At 36.4% G+C, this 24,494-nt stretch overlaps 1 protein-coding gene across 3 annotated transcripts; it reads left to right on the top strand.

Moving 5' to 3' along the window:
* Nucleotides 1-14,865: 14,865 nt before the first annotated feature.
* Nucleotides 14,866-20,195, top strand: LOC122304095. 3 transcript variants are annotated; one of them, XM_043116139.1, is made up of 9 exons: nucleotides 14,866-15,222; nucleotides 15,323-15,435; nucleotides 17,097-17,146; nucleotides 18,093-18,320; nucleotides 18,472-18,624; nucleotides 19,342-19,437; nucleotides 19,524-19,544; nucleotides 19,690-19,716; nucleotides 19,828-20,195. In XM_043116139.1, exons 1-9 carry the CDS (start codon nucleotides 14,936-14,938, stop codon nucleotides 19,993-19,995), a joined length of 1,143 nt encoding a protein of 380 aa, XP_042972073.1. In that variant the 5' UTR covers nucleotides 14,866-14,935; the 3' UTR covers nucleotides 19,996-20,195. The 3 variants fall into 3 exon arrangements, with proteins under 3 accessions (XP_042972073.1, XP_042972072.1, XP_042972074.1); XM_043116138.1 differs by having other exon boundaries at nucleotides 14,868-15,222; nucleotides 18,093-18,326; XM_043116140.1 differs by lacking the exon at nucleotides 19,690-19,716 and having other exon boundaries at nucleotides 14,869-15,222; nucleotides 18,093-18,326.
* Nucleotides 20,196-24,494: the final 4,299 nt, after the last annotated feature.

The following is a 24,494-nucleotide window of genomic DNA, read 5'->3' as shown; positions in this document are numbered from 1 at the left end:
TTAGCATAGTATACTAGTTTTGTATTTGACTTTGATTTATGCTCTGCTTTGCTCTGTTTGGATTGGTACCAACTTCTCTGTCTCTAAGTACACCCACTTTAGAAACAAAATAGTTTTTATGTGGTCTTTCCTGTGTGCATACTCGAGGCTCTGGAAATAATAAAATGAAGATTTCACTTTTGTCTCTATCCTGTTTGGCCGCCTGGGTTAGCACAACCCTACCATGGGGGTAAAACATGGTCTCTGTTTTGTGAGATGATCAGTTTTGGTTTGATGATGATGCTTAGGTTATGTTATGCCAAAGTATGGGTTTTATATGTCTCAAAACCATTGCTCTGTTATATTTGAAAACATGTTTTATTCTGCATGATAAATTTGGAAAATATTTAGTTTTGAATATTGTACTCTGTAAATGCTCATGTTTGCACGCTAATACATGTCTTCTACTTACTAAGTTGTCGATAACTCACTCCTTATCTTCACAATAATTTTCAGATGATATTGATGACCCAACTGGAGGTCAGGGATAGAAATTGGAGCTTAGCTAGCTATGAAATAAAGGGTCGAGTACCTAAGGATACCAATGTTATTAAAAGGGCTTGATTTGAGTAGTTGGAGTTCTTATTGTTATTGGATATTTTGAGACTTATTAAATTATCAATCTATTATGTTAAAGTTACTAGAAGATTATGGAGACAATGATTTATGTTAATTGATTCTTGTTGCTTTGATGTCTTTATGGAGGATTTTATTTATTAAGTTGATAAAGATGAATTTATGTTTATTTTGAAATCTTTGGAGATTTTATTTGTATTGGGAGACACAATTATAGGTGACAAGTTGTAATTCTCCACCCCTTTCAGGTACAGAGCATTATATGTTAGTTATTGGTCTAGTCGGTCCATGAACCTTTATTTCCTCTTTTTTCTTTTTTTGACAAAAATATTAATACAAAAAATTAATTAAATTAGTAAAATTAAAAGTAAGTGATCTTTTTAACATTTTATATATGGTTAATAAATATTAAACGATTTCATTGCATATATGATCATGGTGATCCCTTAAATGAAAATTACATAATTAATTTATACAATTATTATGTAAAATAATATTATATATATATAATATATAGACATTCAATCAGTCTTGGTCCAGTTCGGTCTAAAAAAACCATAACTTGAGACTAACCAATAAGACTATTGGTTTGGTTGATTTTCCCAATAGGCTTAGACCCTAATCACAATAGTCCTCCTCCTCTAACCGTGGTGGTTGCGGCTCTATTCATGATATGGTCATCATCCTCTCATTACATGTTTAGGATGCTAGGGTCCAAACCATAAAGTCGGGGGATATTGTGTCACTAATGAAGAAGCTTATTAGAATAAAGTCTTTGCTACGATATAAGTGGATCACAATGTTGATGATACTTGGTATCTAGACACCAAAGACAACCACCATATGACCTCAAATCCCCTTGACGTAGAAGATATCATCAACCCATATACTGGATGTGACTCTTTAATGGTTGGTAATGGTGTTGACTTATTTATTGTTGTCACTAGGCAATTTACACTCCCAAAAACTAATGATATAATGAATAATGTGCTTATTTTTCCTACCATCACCAACAATCTACCTCCAGTCTCTCAATTTACAAAAGAACATAATTGTTGTTTCTTATTTTATCCTTGGATCTTTGTGATCAAGGAATTGAAGATGGGGTAAGTGATGCTTTGATGCTTAAAGGATCCAAAGGGACAGTTGGTACCCAATTAGTGCAAGACTACCTCAACACCAACCAATTGGACTCGTGGCTAATAAAACTAGTGGCAATTTATGGCATGCACGTTTAGGATATCTGCATTTTGGAATTCTTAAAACCTTGTTGTCTTGTTTACCATCTTCTAATAAGAGTGTTGCTTTTGTGAAAGTTGCAGTTTGGGAAAATCTTCCAATATACCCCTTAAGTCTCAATCCACTTATGGCACTACCTTCCTTCTTACTATTCACACTAATGTTTGGGGATTTGCTCCTCTAACTTATTTTGATAGATTTCAATTTTATTTGGTTATTATGGATGAATATTCTTGATTTATTATTTGTCACTATCCAATGGCTCAAAAATATGATGTAGCTCAAAATTTTTCATCCTATTTAAAATTGATGGAAAATCAATTCAACATACAAGTTAAAATTGTCCAAGTGATGGAAGTGGAGATTATGTTAATCAAATCCTTAAGAACTATTTTCAGTCATGTGTAATTGTCATTGGTTAAGTTTTCCCGGCGCCCTTGAGCAAAGTGGCTTGGCTGAATGGTGTGGCATAAATTCATTGTTGAGACTTGGTTTACATTAATGGATCATAAGAGTTTGAGGCATGTCTTCACTCAGAACAACCTCAACACGAGACAATAGAGATGTCTAGAGACTATAAGAGACTAATGGTGCGATATCAAGTATCATCCAGTAAAAACTAATTTACTCGCCAATGTGTTGACGTGTAAGTCTATGCCTAAGGATGTCGGAGGTTCCAGATTCGTTTCTTGAGGGAATGAGGCAATTATTAGTGAAGGACTCATTGCTAGACAAAATTCTCACCACAATGTAGGAACTAAAAGTGAGTGACTTTGACAAACCAAAAATTCAACAGAGGAAGGATCCAAAGCTACTAGAGATCTAGTGAAGAGTCCGGAAAGGGAAATAACCTTTACATTTTAGTTTGGGTGAGAATGAGACTTTTTTATATCATGGGCAAAGAGTAGTTTCAGCTAATTCAAAACTTTTGGAAAGGATACTATTTGAAACTCATTCCTCGTCATATTCAGTACATCCTAGAGGTACGAAGATGTATTGAGATTTGAAGAAGAGTTTCTGGTGGAAATGAATGCAATGAGATAACCCCCATTTCATTGAGAAATGTGCCAAGTGTAGGAAAGTAAAGTTTGAGCATCATAACTGACCAAACATTTTCAGTCCTTACCCATTCTAGAAAGGAAGTGAGAAGTTATAGCTATGGACTTTGTGGTTGGATTACCCTGAACCCCAGTGGTAAGTAGGCAATTTGGATAATCGTAGATAAACTAACCAAGAGTGCCCACTTTTTATTCGATCACTACTATGAACACATTGAGTAAGCCAACTCGGTTGCATATATAAGGGAGATAGTTAGACTACACGGAGACCCAAGACCATAGCGTTGGATTGAGACCCAAGGTTCATGTCTCATTCTTTGAAGAGGTAGCAAGCAGTGATGGCCACTAAGCTAAGATTTAATATTGCATACTATCCATAGATCGATGGACAGTCGAAAAGGATGATTCAAATGCTAGAGGACATGCTGAGAGCGTGTGTGTTGGACTTTAAGGGACCATGGGAAAGCCACGACCCACTCATCAAATTTTCCTACAAAGATAGCTACCAGGTGACCATTCCGATCTTATGAGGCTCTATACGAGAGAAAGTATAGATCGCCATTATGTTAGGACGAAGTAGGGGAGGCCATAATGATTGGGCCTAAGATCATTCAAGAAATGAGCGAGCAAGTTAAGCTCCTATGGAAAGGATGGTCCGTCCTAGAGTGTAACAGGCTGCAAAAAATTCAGTAGATGAATTTCATTAGGCTTTAAGATTATCGTGAAAACCCTGAAAAAGTCTCACAAATTGAGTGTCAGAAATGCAATATTATTTATTTGAGCTACTTAGGAATTTGAGAATGAGAAATAGTTTGCGCCATTAGATTCAGATGAATATTGAGGACTTTACGACGCAATAAAGTGATTTTCATTTTTTGGACAATAGTTGTTCAAAAATGCATTTGATTTGTTTAAGGCACTTAGGATTTAGTTTTGCGAAAAAAAAAGTACACTCCTAATTTTGTAGGATTATTTAAGATTTTATGGTACCAAGATATTTTCACCATTTATGTAGTGAATAGTGACTCATGTGTAAGCGCCATGTGGCACATAGTCCAGTTGTTTTCAAATCACAGTATGGAATATCCAAATTAGTCTAGAAAAGTTTCATTTGCTGTAACGCCCTGATCCCGAAGATCTAGAGAGTTAGCTCCTGTTACCTAAAATCATCTCTCATAGCACATTTATATATACTCCAAAGACTCCATAAAATATAAATTTAATTGTTCAACACAAATATATATGTTTCTTCTCAGGAGCACCAAACAAATACCTCCACAAAAACTCAAAAACACTTGTGTCTCAAAATACCCAAAATAACATAAAATAATTAATCTACTAAATAGGATTCTCCAACAAGGCACGTATTACTCTACAATTATCAAATATTGCTAATATTTCCTACTATTGATTTCCAGTTAAACTATCACAATTATCTAAAAAATATTGTGGAGATAAGGGGTGAGTTATTAACAACTCAATAAGTAGAAAATATATACTAATATGTAAACTTGAGTATTTACAGAGTTTAGAATGTGGAACAAAATATTTTTAGTTTTAGAATGCAAACTCAAAACATGTTATCAAAAATATCAGAGCAAATGTTCAGAAATATTCTTAATTAGAAGTCTTTTGGCATAGCATAACTTAAACATCACATCAGAACATAATTTCATACTTAACCCTGTGGTAGGATTGTGCAAACCTCGGTGGCCAATCAAGCAAAAATAGAATATGAAATTTTCCCATTACTACTCTTGGAGTCCTAAATGTGCACATAGGAAATATCACGTAGAAAATTACTTTTCTTCCCAAGTGGGTGCACTGAAAACAGAAAAGTTAATACCAACCCGAACAGAAGCCATAGTTTTACACCCATGGTGAGGTTAGAACATAACAAAAATAGAACTATATATAGAATCAGAATGTCATGCCAAAAGTTTTTAGATGCCACATCTTATCAAACAGAGTAGTGAACATAATTATATCATCTTAATAATCAAAACGAATTAAGAGCATCTTCATATAACCATGTATAAATTTTCATATTCACTCTTTTTGCACTATATTCAGATATAGAATGTCAAAAATAGCTCATGTCTATACTAGTCATGATAAAAAATATTTTTCCTTTCTTAGACAGATTTCATGAGTCATGTAGATAAAATGATTGAGATTGTTTTTGAGTTTTCTTTTCATAACAAAACATGCATATTTTCATAAAATCAACTTCAGTCCATTCATTTATGCAAAGTCTGATATAGGAACTCCACTTATTTGGACTCTTTACTTTCTTTGAATTTCCTTACAATAATGTTAAGGAAATATCAATTATCACCTATAAAATAATCACATAACCTGTGTAAATTTCCGATTGAACACATACTTCATAATTAAAACTTGAGATAAAAAAATTCTATATTTTTCCTTAATGTCTAAAATCCTCATAGTCCTAAAATATTGACTTTCTCCAAAATATTTTAATTTTTATATAATTTCTCCAAACAAATACACGATTAAATCCTATGATCATATTACTCCGTAACTTAGTCGTATAATATTATCGATGCAAACATATGATCTTGACCCCAAAATATACACGGTAAACTCACGGTATCCATTCGTAGCCCATAAACCTGTGTAGCCCATAATGGAGCATAACCCATAAAACCTATCTACAAGTCATGGCCCATTTCGATATGCATGATCCAATGCCCCAAATACATACCAGCCCGAGAGAGAGAGAGAGAGAGAGAGAGAGAGAGAGAGAGGGATACCTACGTAGAGAGAGAGAGAGAGAGAGAGAGAGAGATCTTACGTCGAGAAAGTGGATGGGGACCGAGCGAGTTAGAGGGAGCATTTCGTCGACGACACGGAGCAGAAACCGAGTAGCTGGGCAACGTGGGAGGATAACGGTGGCTGAGTGGGGCATTGGTCTGTGGGTGTTCAGATGGGGATGAAGTACTCTATTTTTGGTGAGGGAAGCAGAGGCTTTCGTGCATGGGTTGGGGCCGTGTGCGGCGGTTTCCGTTTGGTGTTGGTGAGGTTGGTTGGGCACGACGGAGCTTCGGTGCTTGGTGGTTCTCCCTGCAAGGTTGTGGCGACGGGAAAGGCTGGGCGGTTTGGTAGAACTGTCGTGCATGGTGAGGTCCCATGGAGGGTTGTTTTGCGGCATCATATATTGTTGATGGCGGTGCATGAGGTTGGTGAACGGTCATGCGAGGGCTGGGCGGCTTGGTGCACAGTGGTTTTTGGATGGAAGGGCTGGCTTCTATGCGTGTGTTAAGACTGCTGTGGGAGGTTTGCCACGACTTGATTATATAATGGCAGTTCCTGAAACTTTAAGGCGGCATATATGTTTTTACGTAGGAGGGATAGAGAGAATGAGACGGGAGAAATTTAGGATGTGCGGCAACCCTAGTTGAGGGAGATTTCTACGTGCATGTGAGGTTATACATGTGTGTGTATATATATATATAGCTCATTGAAAACCCTAGACAAGGGAAGGAAAGCAAAGGGAAGGGAAAGGAAGGGAAGGGAAGGGAGAAACGTGCATTGCATGGTCTTGAATTGGTTCTCACGGCTTGGGTTTTGGACGTACATAGCTTCGGCCTTTTCGTGAGTTATTGGCCTCTGACTCAACCTTTAAAAAAGTTCAGCTTGTCTCATAAAATCTTTGGGCCAATTTCCACGGATCTATTAAAAGATTTTTAACTTAGTAATCAAGCCCAATAAAATTCATATACCGCCAGCATAAATTTCTCTTTGGGGCATGTAAGCTATTCCAAATTTATTCGTTAAACCTCAAGTTGGCTTTTCCTACATATAATTCAAAAGAAAAATTTATAAGACCTGTGATTAGCTCAGGCTTGGTGCTGGCCCGGGTATTATAATATCAATCATCACATATAAAATAATCGAGTAACATATGTAAATTTTCAATTGAATACAAACTTCGTAGTTAAAACTCTAAGATATAAAAGTATATATTCCTTAATGTCTAAAAATCCTTGAAACCCCAAAATATTGTTACTCTCCAATTAATTGATATCCACCTATTTTCTCCTACTATTCGATTAAACGCTAAACTATTCTCCACCCCAACCATCTATTTCTCTTGATTTCCACGTTATGCTTGAAAAATGCTTTCATGATATGTGCATTAGGAGTAAGTTTCATGTGAAAATAACATTTATATGCAATTTGCTAAAATGGTGAGAAATTTCTTATATCATGTAAGCAAGTAATCAAATGCTCAAGAATGTATAATAAGATGTTTCATGCTCAGAAAGACATTTAATATGAATGTAGTGATTATACAAGAATCATAAATAAATTATTTAAGATTAAGTTAGAAGCTAACTTGCAAATTTCTTAGGTACTTAGGAAATTGGTGCGGTTGTAATAGGAGTTATTTTAAGTTAGGAATTGCATAACTAAGGAAGATGTTCATAATCAAAAGGGTTTAAACAATAATTATGAAATTTCCCATACAATTACACAAAATTGCCAATAAGGCTCTAAACTATCACTTTTTGCCATTTGGTATTAAATTTCACCAAATTTCACAAACTTCATATTTTCTATATTCTAAATCTATATACGCCATTTGAGTGTTTTGCTCTCAAAAACACTAGATGAAGGCTAGAGGAAGTTGTGTGAAGAAGTGAGGGGTGAATGGAGGTATTTATCGGACTACATGGAGGGGTTGTTTGGGGGAAAAAGGGGGGGGGGGGGGTGATGAGGGGTACAACAATGGTTGAAGGAAGAGGGAGTTGATTGGTAAATGTGGGCGGTGGAGGTGTCTTGAGAGCCTTCTTGGTTGTGTCATGGCTTGGTCAAATAAATGGTGGCCTAAATCTTCACGATTAAACCTTGGCGAAGTGCTAGAAAGTGTCCATAGGTGTAGGGCTGCATTGGTTCAGAAAATAAAAAGAAAAATTCACAAGGAAGTATGCCATAGCTAACTATTTTGATCTCCAAAGCTGTCTAGAGTTTTTATCATCTTTTGTCCCATCTTTGTGACTTGTTTTGTGGTTATGATAACCTCTACCTGGTAGCTTTTCCAAGTGAGAATAAGAGATATGAGTGGCTGCCATGTGATCATGTTTGCATAGAAAATGAAAGAGATGAAATAGGTGGTGGTTTCAGCCAAGTGGTTCAAGTATACCTCTCCTTGCCAATTGGTTTTGCTGCCTTATGGGGCGTAAATGGCCAATCATGCACTTGAGTGTTTTGAAGTATTTACTAGACTAAATGGTAGAGGTGAGACAAATAAGTGCATAAATTTCTTGAAGGTGGAGGTGCAATCGATTTAGTCAAGACGTCAAGTTCCTAGGTGAATAGTTGGGTTGTTGGTTTTGTTTCTTGAAACTGTTTCGTCCACTTGCTAGGTCTAATTCTTAGGTGACATCATGAGGACTAATGGGGTATAAGTTTTCTTGAGAACTAGTTGAAGAGGTGTTGGTTTTTGGTTATTTGTTGTATTTTGCACCTAGGAGTTGATTGGTGAGTTATGGTGGCATTGACATACCTTTGCTTCAAGTGACATGGGTTGGGTTAATTCAAACCTTCATGGGTTGTCTAAGAGTGATGCGAAAACAAGTGTAGAAGGCAAAAATTTCAGATCTAAAATTATGAAGAAAAGAGGTTCAAGAAGACTATGTAATTTCATGATGCTTGAGTTACTATTCATGGGTGAGATGAACAGTAATCCTTAACTCAAGTTAGAAGCTTTACCATGGTTGGATAAGAACCCTAGGGGCGTGTGGTAGGGGTTTGGGTAAGATGAAAACCAATGGTATGGTGTATGTGAGTGCCATTTGGAAGAATACAATGAAATAAAAGGCTTGGGCTTGAAGTGTTGGGCTTTTATTGGGCTATGTGAACAAGTCTTTGTTGTTGGCCTAGATGTGGACTTATCCACGATCTTTATGTCCAACTTTATTGGGCCTTTCTTTAGCCTCAATAGTCCATTAGGTTAGGTCTCAAGTTTGAGTCTTTCTTCAATTGGGCCAATAGCCTTGAATCTCACTAAGTTGGGCGCCCAATAACCCTATGCTTACTATGTTGAGCCTAATATCTTGTGTCTAATAAATTGGTATTAAGTATTTGTATCTCTCCTTAATTTTTTTACCCTAAAAGCTTGAGCCATTACTAAACCAAACTCTTTGGCCTTCTCAAATCCATCTAGCATTTTAATCAAATTACTTAGCCCATATATGCCACTTGTCATTCTTCCAATGGCCTCTTGGTTTCTTTCCTCAAAATAAATATTGCACTAGAATTTTCTAAATATACTAACTCAGTTGATAATGTAAACTTCTTTTCTAACTCAAACTCCCTACATTTATCCCTTCTTAAGAATCAAAACTTGCTCTTAACTAGGGTCATGGGTTACTATGGCCAAGTCCTAAGGAGCTTTTTTAAGTGGGATGTTACATAGGGTAAATTGAATCTCTAGACATGATAGTGGAAAAAGAGGGAGAGAGAAAAGAGGGTTTCAGAATCCCAAGAGCCACACACCACCCATTCATGCACTTGTGTTTGTATGAGTTCCTAGAAGATTGAGATGATGAGAAGCGCATGGGGAAGATTCAAAATCAGATGCACAAGCCTCAAAGAGAGTCTAAGGTTTTGGCCAAACAAATACAAGGGCACCCAAGGGGCCTTAACCCCTTGTCTGCCAAGTGTCATGTAAGCATGAAGTGTGGGAGTTTCTAGAGGAATATAATCATGAGGAAGAGGAAGAGATGCCTAAGGAAAGGGTGCACATAACTTTTTAGGATTCTAGAAGAATCTTAGAGAGAGAGAGAGGGTCGGCTAAAGCAAGACACACACATGCTTAGGAGCAAGAAGGCTCCAGCATTGAGGAGATACATTAGGGTTTCAGCCCTAAAAAGACCTATAAGCTTTTGAAGGTTCATTGAATATAGACCACATGGGGAGCACACCAAGGGGCATGTAGGGCTTTTAGAAGGATCTTATGATGATGAAGCCTTAGAGTTTTGGCCTTAATGGGGAACGCTATATGTCCTTTATGCAACAAAGCTTTTTTAAGTTTTCAAGAGAGGAAATGATGAAGAGCAAGGGAGAAACATTTGGCCATCACACTTGGCAAGCATGCATGGGGCATTCAACATTCTAGAAGATGCACTCATGAGAGTTTTTGGACATATAAAAGGCACATGCCACATGGCATTCATGCAAGCCACTAGGGTTTCAAAATTTGAGGAGAAATACAAGAAGACCACTAGGGCTGGCCCATCACGCATATGTGTGGGATATGTCAAATTGCAATTGGCTGAAACCAATTATTTAGACCTAATAAAATCATTAACCCATCGTAATAGAATTTGGGCCCATGGCCTATTTGAAATTACTCGCTACAACTTAAAATGTGCTTCCTAGAAAATATTAACCATCAAGACTGTCCAAAATCAACAATTAGCCCTTTACGGCCTTCAAATAAAGCTTTGAACCTATGAGTATTCTAAAATTCATGGACAATCTCAACAAATTATAACTCGCTAGCTTACCTTAAATGGCCTATTAAACTTAATTCGGCCCAATAGAATTATCTTTATAATTATTGGGCTAGTTGTTACAATGATCCTCACTAAATTTTGAGGATGAAATTCCTATTAAGAATGGGAGAATGTGAGGATAGTGTCAGCTCAAGGAAACAAATCACTTTCCAAGGGTTGGAAGGCAGAGAAGAGAGTCTTTCTTTGGAAAGATGGAAGATGGGGCAGCAGTTGCCTGCAAAGTGCAAGTAGTTCAACAAGGCAAGTAACACATTGTGGAAGGTTAGGTTGATATACCTCACACATGGTGAAATAAAGGATTTGTCACCCAGAATCGGTCAAGCAAGAAAAAGTTCCAACTATACGAGGTGAGAAAGGTGGTGCAGAAGGCGAGGTACAAGCCAGCAACAATTAAGGACAAGATCCATATGCAAGGGCTTTTTGGGAAAACATGGAAATGCTTAGAAGATCGTAGTGCGGAAGCCCACGCTCCACCTGAAAGGTCACATCTGGAGTGAGTCTGTAGGGAATGAGATTAAGATTTGCAAGCCACATCATCTGAACCTAGAGGTATGGTCTAACGCAACATGGGAGACCTATATTCCAAGAGGGACTGCAGATTGGACTAAATACAAGCGTCAAGAATGTTCGTGTCTTGTCCCATCGATCTATCTTTATCATCTTACAGATAGACGACTGAGACTAAAGGGCTTCTATTCAAGCATGCTTAAAGTTAGAAGTACATCAAAAGAACATCTGACGATCCTGCCGTATAAAATGGTTGAAGGTAAAAGTTAAAATCTTACTTTTAAGATCATAGGCATTGGAGTTTCTTTGGACTCAAAAGTCTTCAAAGAAAACAAGTAGCTTCAAAGGGAATGACGAGAGAACTAGCATCAGTGCCACCATAGTATTTTAGATACTGTGAGGTAGGTGAACTTCTAAGACAATTTTGAGAATGTAGCGTAAATGTTGTGGCTATGTTATGAGATTTAACCTTGCATATTATGTAACTTTCCCATTTCTTTCATGAAAATAACATAAATCTTCTTCATCATATTCATGGATTATCTTTACACTTTGATTTTGAGATTATGAGTTTGAATAGTTTGGATTGATGGTGCTTTGGATTTTTAGGTGTGTGAGTCTTATCGTGTGTCAATCATCATGGATGGGTTAAGGAGTCCCCATGCATTTCCTACGACACATTGCCACGAGTTTCATAGGAAGGAGTAAGGGTCCTCATGATAATCAGGGTAGAACTCTTTCGTATTAACCTCACTTGATAGACGAATCGAAAGATTCCCTGTGCATATCGTATATGGTGTCTTCAAGTTGGTTGGCTGGGTAGAATGTGACCCAAGTGCACCATGTATACTTTGGTATGTGTTTGATAATATGAAAGATTCCCATGCACCAAGTTGTTTGCTAAGAGGGTGATTCCTCACTATGCATAAATATATGTGTTCACAGATCTTTTACATCAAATAGTACATTCCATCATCTTCTCATGCATTGTCTCTTATTAGCAGTTTTTTCATAACTATTTAACCTATCTATGGTTTCGTTTATCTGAACTGTAAACTTTAATACAGAGGTAGCCCAGGAGAGGTACCCAAGGAAGAAGGACCAACCCTGTCTGACTGATAGTAATGGAGGCCTGTCTCTTTTAGTAGTCTTTTTATTGTCTTGGAGATGTATAATTTACTTAGGTGACAAATCATGTATGGTCTGTTGTATGTGAATGTAGGAAATAAACAGATGATACTGTATAATATTATTCAGGAAGTGACAGTGACATATAGATATTTGTATTAATGAATGAACCTATTTATATCTTGTAGAAACAGTATATAGTATCTGGCATAGATCGACTGGCTTTTGCATCATGCTTTTTCAATGTTCAATAACAGTTGCTTCAACTAGAGTTAGTGATACCTTATTGGCTTCGTGTCAATAAATATGGGATAGGTTTTGTGTAGCCATTTCCTATTTGGTTTTTACTTTTATATCTCTATTTTAACTTGTTTTGAGTTACTTTCCCTTGTGAGGATCATGCCAAAGCATGGGTAGAGCTCCCTTCCTAAGGAAAAAAGGTGAGCGACGAGGAGATAGTTGGGAGAACAAAGTGTAGCTAGTCTAGGAGAAGAGCGAGCGGCACTATGTAGAAAGCTTGGCTGACATGGTTTGGCATCGGGCAATAAAGAACTTTTAACCCTACACTAGGAGGGAAAATGATGTACTCAGAGGGCGGCAGGTATCATACATAGAGACACATAGTTCATAAGAGATGTCTTGTCTGGAGTGAGGTTGTGGGAAAAAAAAAATTACTAACCTATAGGCTATATCATATGAAATCAGAGGTATGGTCCAGCACTACATGGAAGATTCTTATTAGGGGAAGGGCTGTAGATTGAACCCAAGGCAAGCTATAGCGACGTGCACAGTTCCCGCCAATCACTCAATCTTTGCCATTCTTTAAGGCCAGAGGGCAAATGGATGGCCGAGACAAGAAGTTTCTCATTGATGCATATCTAGAGTTGGACGGATGTCAGTTATAGGGCTGACTATCCCATAGTATAAAAGGCATTGGAAAAAAGTCAAAATCTCACTTTTGAGATCAAAAAGTGTTTATTCTCTCTTAAAGTTAGGGTCTTCAATAAAGTAAGGAACTTCAAACCTTGCGATGGAAGGACAACATCGCTACTATTGTAATATTAGCAATACATTTCAATTTAGTTAGCTGCAATGACCAAACTAGGAATGTGGGGTAAACTAATTAGGGGTATGTTGTAGGTTCTAAGTTTGCATAATCTACAAAAAAAAATATATTTTCTTCATTATGTTTACCAATTAACTTTACATTGTGATTTTGAGATGATGAGTTTGAATTTTGTGATTTGATGATAATGATGTGATTTTCGAGTATTTAGTCTTACAGTGTGTTGATAATCATGAATGGGTTGAGCAATCCCCATGCCATTCCATCAACATGTTTCCATAATTAAGTTTCATATAGGTAGACTGATTTCCTATGATGATTAGGGTGGAATGTCTTCGTATTGGCCTCACTTGATAACATAGATAGAGAAAGTCCTTGGGTTGATTATGCATGATGTTCTTGTGTGTGTTGACTGGGTTGACTAATTCCTTGAGTCGACTGGGTTGGATTTGGTGAATGAGCTCACTCGTTGGCAGAGTAGAGTGATTCCCAGCGTCGAACACGTAGAGTGATATCCCATTGGTACTTATATGATGAGATATTGTGGATTCAATATAGATTCATAATAGGGCAATTTCTCACCTTAATAAGGATCATGCATATATGAGGTTTGTTTAAGGGTAATTCCTCGTCATGCTTATTACTTGAAATTTAGTTTGAGGGTTATTGCTCACCATAACTATGAATACATGTGTTTATACCTGAAGGGTGACTCCTGCCATCATAAATATATGTGATTACATATTTATTTACATGAAAACAGCACATGCATATTCATTTCCATTGTCTCTTATTAATAGTATTGTCATGTCTTTTAACCTATTGAGATTTCTTAGAAGTCTCACTATGGTTGTCCTACTTGCAATTTCGCTTACTAGAGTTGTAGATCTTAATGCTGATTTAGCCTAGGAAGAGTTTTCCAAGGAAGAAGGATAAGGCTCGCCCAAGGTGTAAATACTAAATCTTGTCTCTAGTTTTTAGATATTTATATTTGTTAAGATGTATATTTTAGTTAAGTGATAAATCGTGTACGACCAGTTGTGTTTTGAAATAAGTGGTGAACTAATTATGGTATACAATATTATTTGGAAATTAAAGAAGTGAGATATAGATATTACTATTGAAGGTTACATTTTCTTACTAGTATAAATCTCTAGTACATTTGGTATTAGTCATCGACTAATCCGTTTACCTATTCAGCTGCAATTTATTTCACTTGACGGGTGCTCAATTCTTGAGAATGCACAATCACCCTTGGCAATGCGGATCCTCGCCAAACTCTTCACTAGGGAACGAAGCTGCCACACCCCTCTTTAGTGCTTGTACTTTCTTTTAATTTAATGTTTATCTTGTACTTGTGATTAAATCCACGATTTCTATCTCTTTTTTATTTTTATTTTTATTTTATTAGGCTTTCCACCACATGACATACATAACATTATTTAAAGGCGAAATGATAATTATCACTATTACTTGTACTTGGATAAATTATACGTGTACATTATTTACTTACAAGTCCACGTGGCAGGATACCAGAGGTGGAAGAGAGATTCTGACCTGGGCTGATGTGCATGGCATGGAGATAAGATTCTGGCCTGGTATGTTTATTTACGGAAAAGTCCACGTGGCGGGATGCCAGAGGTGGACGAGAGATTCTGGCCTGGGCTGAGGTGCATGACATGGAGATAAGATTAGCCGTTATCTGTTACAATTACCGTTAGCTCCCTTCTCACTTCTCCCTTCTTCTGCTTCTTCTGTCGCTCTGAGTGACTCCAATGGCGTTGTGTGGCCCCGCTACTCACGGCCTTTCTCTTGTCTGCTCCAAAAGCCACGCAAGAACGAGAAGACCAAGAAGAAGTAGAGGCTCTGGGGTGGTTCAGATTCTTGCGGGGTATGACGTGACTGGAATGGAAGGTGTAGAAGTGGAGGGGTTCGATGAAGGACAATTGGAGCGTCCCAAATGGGTTGGTGAAACCCCTCTCTCTCGCTTCGTCGGTGCTGTAATTTCGTTCAAGCCTCTCTACTCTCTGCTCAAGCTCGGAGCCAGACGCGTCCTTATCGAGTCTCTCTCTCTCTCTCTCTCTCTCTCTCTCTCTCTCTCTCTCCCCTAGGCATTTTTATGTGGATAATGATTTTTCAATTCTGGGTTGTGGTTCGAGCAGCACTGCTGAGAAGAAGAACATTCCGTGGAGGGAAATGACAACGGAGATTCTGGAATCAGATGTATACAAGGAATTGGAGAGCATTCAGAACCCTTCAGTTGTATACCCAGATTGTAAATTCTCTATTTCTTGAATTCTCATTTTATTGCTTTTCGCCTTTATGTGTATTTCTCTATGTTCTTTTCCTTTGGCCTTATGTGTGGCCTTATGTTATTTTCGTTTTTCTGCTTGAATGTTTTCGAATCTAAATTTCACGTTGTTGTGTTTTTCAAAGTGAAAACTTAGGTTGACTAAATCGAGCAATATTAGAATCCATGCGGTGAATATTTTCTTGTTTATCTGTTACATTAGATAACGTAAGATATGAACATGTAGTTTATTATTGTTTATGAAATGTATTAGGAACTTCTAATGTCGAAGATTTTCTATTTTCAATTTGCCTCAATTGAAGATTAAGCTTCTTCTATTGCATATTTGGAATTTCAGATTCAAATTTCAGACACTATGCTTTACTTTCGCTGCATGTTAAAAAATCAAGTTCCTATTATAATGCTAAAATAATTTTCTCTTTGCCAGTAATATATGGATCCTATGGTTCGAGTTCTAATCTAAAAATAATACCATGTAATTAGTCAGTTTATTTAATTTTCAATCAAAACTAGTTATAATACGATTTTGCGAGTTCCAATTTACGGTGTTTTGGCTTTTGATTACTATTTTGACAAGATGAATCCACAAGCGTGCTGTGTATCTGGAACAGATTTTTTTGTCCTTGCCGTGGTGTCGCTGGTGCCACACAGTTTTCTGTGATTGCTAAAAGTCTAATCATTGTATTATAACTAACCCTCACAATAATTTCGATGCCCCATGTAGAGGACTATGGCAAATAAAAAGATGCCCCTATTATTATTGAAGCCCTCTAAAATGGTTTCTGAACAATTTATAGGGCATATTTGGGTAGTTTTCTGTTTGTGTTGGTTAAATAGTGCGGATCTTAGGCCATTACTAGTCCCACATTTTAAAGTTCCATTCCTGTCTTTAGATGAAATCAAGCTAATTTTCTACTAGGAAAATGAGATTTCATTACTTTTACTTCTTTTACAGGGTGGGAAGGGAGCATGGCATGAGAATGCTTGTTTTAAATTAAATTCACTCTTTTCCATCAATTTAGGGTGTTTTAGGTGGCGGAGCTGTTGACCCAGAGTTCAAACTTTGGCTCTATTCTAAGATCTCAAATTTTAAATTGATAGGAAAGAGTAAACCCCAGTAGCGTTTGTACCATGATATCACTTTGACCCCCAAATGCTTAGGTTTGTATGGTAGTTCCTTAGACACTTTATGACACTACTCCCTCTGAATAAAATAGCAATTGGTATATCCCTATTTTATTTTAGTGAGAAACAATATAAGTTCTCAATAACAATTCTTCCTAGCTCTCTGGGTGATCCACCAACTTCCATATAAGCGGAAAATTAAGTGTGAAATTTAAAATTATAATATGCAATCTGCCTTTTTATCCTTTTATATTCCTTGCTTTTATTTGGTTAGCCAAAAGTGGCTAAAGGAAAAAAAAATAATAATTCTTTTATCTGTACATTTAATTCATTGAGGTGACTAACCTTCCATCAAGACGACTCTTGGCTGTCCCTAATTCTGCATATTGGATTATGTTAAAATTGGACTAAGTTTCAAAAGTATTACCTTTTTTGTTGGTAGCACTTGCTATTCATCTTCATTTAGTACACAAAGTAATTATTGACTGCTTGATGTGCAGACTATTTGAATGCTTTCCATGCATATGATGAGGGCAACCTTTCATGGTTGGTAAGTTTTCCAGCTCTATTCTGAGCTGGTTAATATGCTTATACCTTTGTGATTTTTCAAAATTTTAAATGCACCAAGTAGAAAGTGTTCATGTATAAAAAAATACCTTGTCTATTTTTCTACTTGTACGTGTCTAAGATATTGATGACACTAGTGGACACAATGGCAAGTGAGTACTGATAACTGTTTAATGCTATTATCAGATGAGTAAAAGGAATACTGGTTAAGTGAATAAATCCATGCTTTCCGATTAGATTAGGTTTTTAGGTAATTGAGTACTAATCAAGCCTCTCTCCACTCTAATAACCTCATTTGATAGGAAAGAGTGATGCTTAACTGTTCTAACACCATCATAAACTACCAGTTCTCAGAAAAAGGTTTTATTTGTTATTTATAAACAGCATGAGAGTCCATGCAATAATTAGTAGACTTCTACAAGAATTACTAAGATGGAATGAAGTAAGGAGAAAACATATAAACAGATGCTAGTAATTTATAGTAAACTTTAGAATTTGCTGATTGAGCTTCTCGATGTGTTTGCAAATGGTCCGAACATGTCCCTTATAAATGTCCAAGTAAAATAGTCTTGATATTTTCCCTTCGAGGATAAAAACGTGGTCTATTTTCGCTTTGGCTTCTGCTGCTAAAAGTGAGTACATACGGCCTCTCTACTTGTCATTAGTGAAATTTTCCATCGGATTAATGGGTTTTTTTTCTGTCTTATGTAGTCCCTCTCATTGGTGTGCAAAATTCAAGGTTGGAATGAAATTCATTAAATGTTTGCTTTTTTATGTAAAAAATATCTTGGACTCTTGTTAGTAACAATGCATGCTTGATCTTGCTGACTATTAATCTGAGACCCTCTTATTGTTAATCTATCCTTTCTTGAAGAAGGAAAATTTCATAAGGCAGGAGAGTCCTTCATACATTGCATGTTTCATGTCAGGCCGCTGCTGAAGCAGAGGCTGCAACCTTGTCAATGGCAAGACGAACCGTACCTGATGCTTCTTCATTAGATGAAGCTAATGAAGTAGTACGTGGAAATTGGCTTCAAGCAATTGAGCAACATCATCTACAGTATTCTGGAAATTCCATGATCAGGGACATTCTAGATATTGGATGCTCTGTAGGTGTCAGCACAGGATATCTTGCTGACAAGTTTCCATTGGCCAAGGTCACTGTGAGTTCAAACTCCCTCTCTCAATGAAATGACTAAAACAGTGTAGCATATAACAAATCACCTTGGAATATGTCGCCTTGAAACTCAATAAAGAATTTCACAGGTATTACTATATTTACCTAAACCTTTATTTTTATTGATGCAGGGTCTAGATTTGTCACCTTACTTTGTTGCTGTAGCTCAATTCAAGGAAAAGAAAAGATTTCCTCGAAAGAATCCAATCAGCTGGATTCATGCAAATGGGGAAGACACGGGATTGTCTTCCAACTCATTTGACATTGTTTCCATGGCTTATGTGGTATGTGATGCTGTCTACTCAGTATTAGTCTCAAGTTTTGAATTTTTTTTTTTTTTTTGTTTTGATCAAGACGAATGTATCCTGTTGTGTTACTTAACAGAAGGTGTATAAGATTGAGCTCTCTCCTCTATCAGCATAATTTTGGAAGTCACCCACAGAATTAGATTAAACATAGTTCTACAGTTTCTGCCGCTAAATATGTTAGTTTCTTCTCTGGTGTTCTTAAAGCTGCTAAATGAATTGTTCCTTGCATGTCATTCATTCCTATCAATCAAAAAATTATTCATCAAGAACAAAACTTACAATATGCAGCTATTTTCAATGCTCGCTAATAACCTGTGTAGCTATGTCAATAGTCCATATACTTAACATGATTACTGAACATGAATTCTCATGTGATAAAAATCTACATTAAATAACCGAGAAATCCTTGCAAGGGACTGGATGAAAAGACGGGATACTCCCCCATAAGATGGATCATAATAGATTGATTGCCCATTCAATGATGATAGAAGAAATGCTCCTGAATGCAATTTTAGAACTTGGTGATTTGAAAACTTCCAGAACATTTCGTTAATGCTATTTTGGAACTGAGTACTTGAAAAATTCCAGAAACAAAATGTGGTCCAAAAATATGTTTAACTTACTTTCTTAAAGCTTTTTTCATGAGAGAAATTCGTAGATAATTGTGCCTCTGACAGCCTAATTTCTTTGAAGCTTCATGAATGTCCTAATAGAGCAATAGTCAATCTAGTGAAGGAAGCATTCCGTCTCCTTCGACCTGGAGGCACCGTTGCCTTAACAGACACTGCGGTAAATAAACGCAATAAATACTTTTTAAGTCGTAATGTGTTGTGCTGTTATAATAACGCTCATGTTACTTTTTCTCTCTTTCGCAGCCAAAGTCAAAGATCCTTCAGGTATGACCACAATATTTTCAATGCGTTTTGCTATTGACAAGCCTGGTGTCATGGTGTGTCAACATACCACTTGTTGTGGAACCGGTTATAGTTATAAAAAAGTAAAAACACTAACAGTTCCTTACTATTGTTGGACCCATTTCAGTGGTGTGTTGGGTGTGCCAGAAATCAGGTTTGTAAATAGGTTTTTTTTTTTTAAAGTCTTTATTGTTTGACAACGTTAATAAGTGTTAACCAGTTCGAGGAACTTCAGTTATGGTCAATGGGCTTTTAATTGTTGCAGGAATTGTCTCCAGTTCTGTTCACATTGATGAAGAGCACTGAACCGTTTTTAGATGAATATTACTTGACTGATTTGGAAGGAACAATGAGAGAATTTGGCTTTGTGAATGTAACGACTCTTCTGACAGACCCAAGACACAGGACAGTGACTGGCACGGTGCCTCGTTAAGAGATCAAACTTGATCCAATTGACAACACCATTACCTGCTCTCTCTGCCACATTCAATAGCACAAATCTACAACGTTTTCATCATTTACCATATAATGTTGAACCAACTTCTGAGGGATTTTCATTTTTGTATTTTGTTCTTCTTGGAGTCGCAGATTTCGCAGAAGCCCCAATATTACTTAAGATTTTTTGCATTACAATGATAGCTATTTTTTTTTCATAAATTTCTCTACACCTTTTTATAGACCTTCGGTGCATGTAGTTATCCTAATTCCCCGTTAACTTTCTTTTTTCTAAAATCTTCTATGAACACGCCACTCACAAAACACGCAAGAATCCATACTCAAGAAAACATTATTTTCTTGGTCACAAATCACACGTTTCATGAAATAATATTAATAAAATAAAAATGCCCATACCTTACCTTGATTTGTCAAATCACTTCAACGCTCTAACTGGTATTACTCAAGACCTAAAACTAAAATATTCGTACAACTTATTAAAAGCTATATCATAGAAGCCTCATCTCTCAAGACAAATTTCTAGTGTGGTAAATTCGTAGCCCAAATTCCTATGGTTTATCGACTTGAAAGACTTCCAACACTAGCTCAGAAAATTTTATTTCCTAAACTTTGTTAACCAAGCTTCCTTTCTATTACGAAAACGTATCAACCATCACGATATCAATTAAATTTAATCTAACAACAATATATTCCACAAAACCAAGTCTTTCCGGTCCCCAAATTCATTTAGACATTATAAAAAAATAATAATAAATTCATCTAAACTCGAGAATACAACAATATATGTAAGGACCACACTAGCGAAAGAGGACAATCCAACTTCCGAGGACAAAAGGAAGGCAAAGAAGAGAGTTATTCCATAGAAAGTGTAAGGAAAAGATGATCTTTCCTCGTTGGTTTGGTGAAACATAAGGACAAGTGGTTTGTAGAGTGCAACTAGTCCAACGAAAGGGCGAACGGCACCACATAACATTCTAAAGGTTTAAGGGTCTTAAGTGAAGCACCGATGTTGCTTACTAAACTGCTCAATCTTAGCTCTCAAGCTTAACCATTAATGAAATTAGGTGCCATACTCTAATTGGTAAAACAAGTCTAACTATCTCCCTAAAAAAAATTATAATAATAATTCTTATGCTAAAAAAATATATATAAAGTCCAAAATTATAAGCTTATTCTAAGGGCAATTAAGAGTTAATCCTAATGGGTAATTAGGTGAGGTGTTACATAGTGGCAAGCTTGTTGTTGGTCTAGCAGAGGTGGGCTTATACAGTATGCTATTTCTTCATTTTCAGGTGCTTCCATGCAAGAAGAGGGTGCAGGTGGTGCCATAGTGCATCATTATAAGGAAAAAAAAAATGGCTTATGACATCAAGCATAGTAGTCGTTGGGTTCAAGGTTGAAATCCTTGGACAGTTTTGATCATTTCTGGACTCACCCTCTTGTCCTCTCTTCATGGTTCTTTTATGCAGGTCATGATTTATACTTGGAAGTCCTTTTCAAGTGGTGGGAGGTGGTGGAATATTGGCTGCCAAGTGTTGATGAAGTGGCAACTCAAAGGGAAGAGGTGAAGGGAAGGTGTTGCCGAGTGGGGTGGTTTGATGCCATTAGTTTTGTGTATTTTTTTTGTGGGAAAAATTTTGGTCAATTTCCCATAATGGCTTTTAGGGTCTCTTGGGGATTGGATGGTGATAGAGGTGGCGTGAGAGTGTGGGTCATTTGAGAGTAGAAAATCAAACAAAAATTCAAGGCATTTGGTTACCATCCAACTAGTGTTTAGGTGCATTCGATTTTTGGGTTTTTGGTTTGGTTCTTGGAACCAATTTAGTCCACCACTAAGTCTGCATTAAGTAGGGATTTTGAGGTGGTAAAAGAGATTAATGCCCTTGAGAAGAAGGCAAAAAAAGTTTGGGTTAGGGGTTGTTCAATCTATTGCATATAAGGGCACACATGTGTTCCGATTGGTGTGGGTTTAGGGTTTTGACATGTCATTACCCTTAATGACATGTGTGGAGATTTATCTAGGGTTCTAATATGATCTAAGAATGATGCAGCTGAATAATAAAACAAGAAAATTTTAGATAAACAGAAACTAAAAAGATTAAGAAGGAAACTTAAGCTCAAAACATGGTTTAAAGACCACTAATCATGGGTAAGTTGATTAATGTCCTTAACTCAAGTTAGAAGGTTAACTATGGAAAAATGGGAGTTCTAAGGGTGGGAGGGAAACCAATGGCATGATGTATGTGAGCTTCAAATAGAAGTGTGAAAATACAAGACAAGACTTTGGGCCTTGTTGGGCTTAAAAAGGCCATGAATGGGAGTTGCATAGTTAATGGGCTTGGGGTGTGAGTTGATGGGAGGCCCTAGTTCTAGATTTTAAGAGGTTATGAGTGGCCTCAAGATCCACAAAGATGGGGCTTGAAAGGCTTGCCTTAATGTAAATGGGTCATAGGTCAAAGCTAACACAAAATTAGACCCAAAAGGCCTTATGCCTTCCTCACACTTGGGCCAAACCTTTCTAAGGCTAATGCACAAGAACTTATGTGATGCCCCAAATTCTGCTTGGGGTTGGACTAATATTTGAAACATCAAGACATACAACATAAGGTTACTTTCTCCCATTCATATCATATAAGATGCAATGTTCCTAACATGCATATAGCATTATACAATATTCATAACGGATAATTTTTTTCTTTAATAATACTATGCACCAAACTAAAAATATCTCAAATGCTTGAAACATACTTCATATATAATGACATATTAAACAATTGAGATCACAACGCTAATCCAAAATGGCTTTGATCAAAAGAGTACTAGATTAACTACTATATTAACATTGACGTCGCATCGTTGCTCAGTCGACCGTGTCTAATTGGTCAGATCCCTATTCTCCTTTGGGTCCTGTAATTAGATCTACTATTAAGGGGGAATGGTAGTTGGGACTACCACAATGAGATTTGATTACAAATCTTAGCAAGTTAACAGAAAACCTTGACAGAGATTAATGATACATGCATGGTAATTAAAGCATGAATGCATAATCAAAGTCATAAACAATCATAGCATAACTTAACATACAATATAACATAACTGACATAATTTAAACTAACATGTGAACTGAACTTGACTTATTTAAACTGAACTAGACTTAAATTAAGACTTAACTTGACATGAACTTGATTTAAAATTTGACTTAACATGAACTTGATTTAAAATTTGACTTAATATGAACTTGATTTGAGACTTGACTTAACATGAACTTGATCTGAGACTTGACTTAACATGAACTTAGAATCTTGTTCTTTAATTGCTTAAACTCAATTTCTTGGGTGCTGCATGGGTCCCCTAGAGCCATGTGTCCCTATCGATTACTACATCATAATACAGGTATCTGGATCAATTATGAGTATGTTAATACATACTCCACAATTGTTATGGCCTTATGCATTTTACGTGTCACAATTGCTATGTCTCACGTAATGTATGCGTTAAAATTGCCGTAACCTCATATTTCATGCTCTGCAGTTGTTGTAGCCCCATGAATTGTTGAAATGAAATGTGGCTCCATTGGCATTAGTGTTTGACGCGCTCTGGTGGCTAGCTAGTTAGGCCTCCGCCTGCTACCAGTTGACCGTATTTCGTCAACTTATAAAATTTCACACCTATTTAGACACTCTACATGAACAAATGAGTTTCACTAGGATATTACCCAATCGTAGCACTTAAGGTCGTGATTGACATGAATAACCTAACTTGAGTGTTCTTGAAATACATAAATTGTATTCAAGACGAAACGTGACTGGAATATGAAAGAACATAAGCCCTAACGTAACATAACATGACTTGAATGCAACTCGAATGACGTGACTTACTTGATATAGAAACATTTTGTCACATAACATAAAATGTAACAAACAATATTTTGTAACATGGCATAACATGTAACAAACATCATACTTAACATGACATACTTGCAACAATGAATATTACATGATATGACATACATGAAATAGATGACATACTTAACATGACATACTTGCAATGTATAACAATCTATGACAAAATATCTTGTGTAACAGATGAATAATGCATAACAAAAAAATTTTGTGTAACAAATAACTATGGCATGGAACATCTGATAACATACATATATACACTGTAGTTTCTTTACTTATCACACATATACATTAAACTAATAGTAAGTTAAAAGCTAATTTACCTTGGTTGTCGCGTTTTCTAAGCAAATTCAAGCGTGATCATGAGGAACTGAAAATAGTGATTTTTAAAAGTTAGAACTTAATCACTAAAAATTAGAAATATGAAAAATAATAAATTAAAACAAAATTACCATTTTATGCTCTACATGTGAAAAAATGACCATTTTATCCTAACTTAAGAATTTTGCATCATAGTTCCAAAATTCACACATCTTATATAAATTTTGTCCTAAACTCAAATATCAAATCATTA

This window comes from Carya illinoinensis, chromosome 3 (genome assembly GCF_018687715.1).
Source record: "Carya illinoinensis cultivar Pawnee chromosome 3, C.illinoinensisPawnee_v1, whole genome shotgun sequence".
NCBI classification, from domain to species: domain Eukaryota; kingdom Viridiplantae; phylum Streptophyta; class Magnoliopsida; order Fagales; family Juglandaceae; genus Carya; species Carya illinoinensis.
The sequence above is the reverse complement of the archived record's forward strand: the minus strand, read 5'-3'. Positions and strand labels throughout refer to the sequence as shown.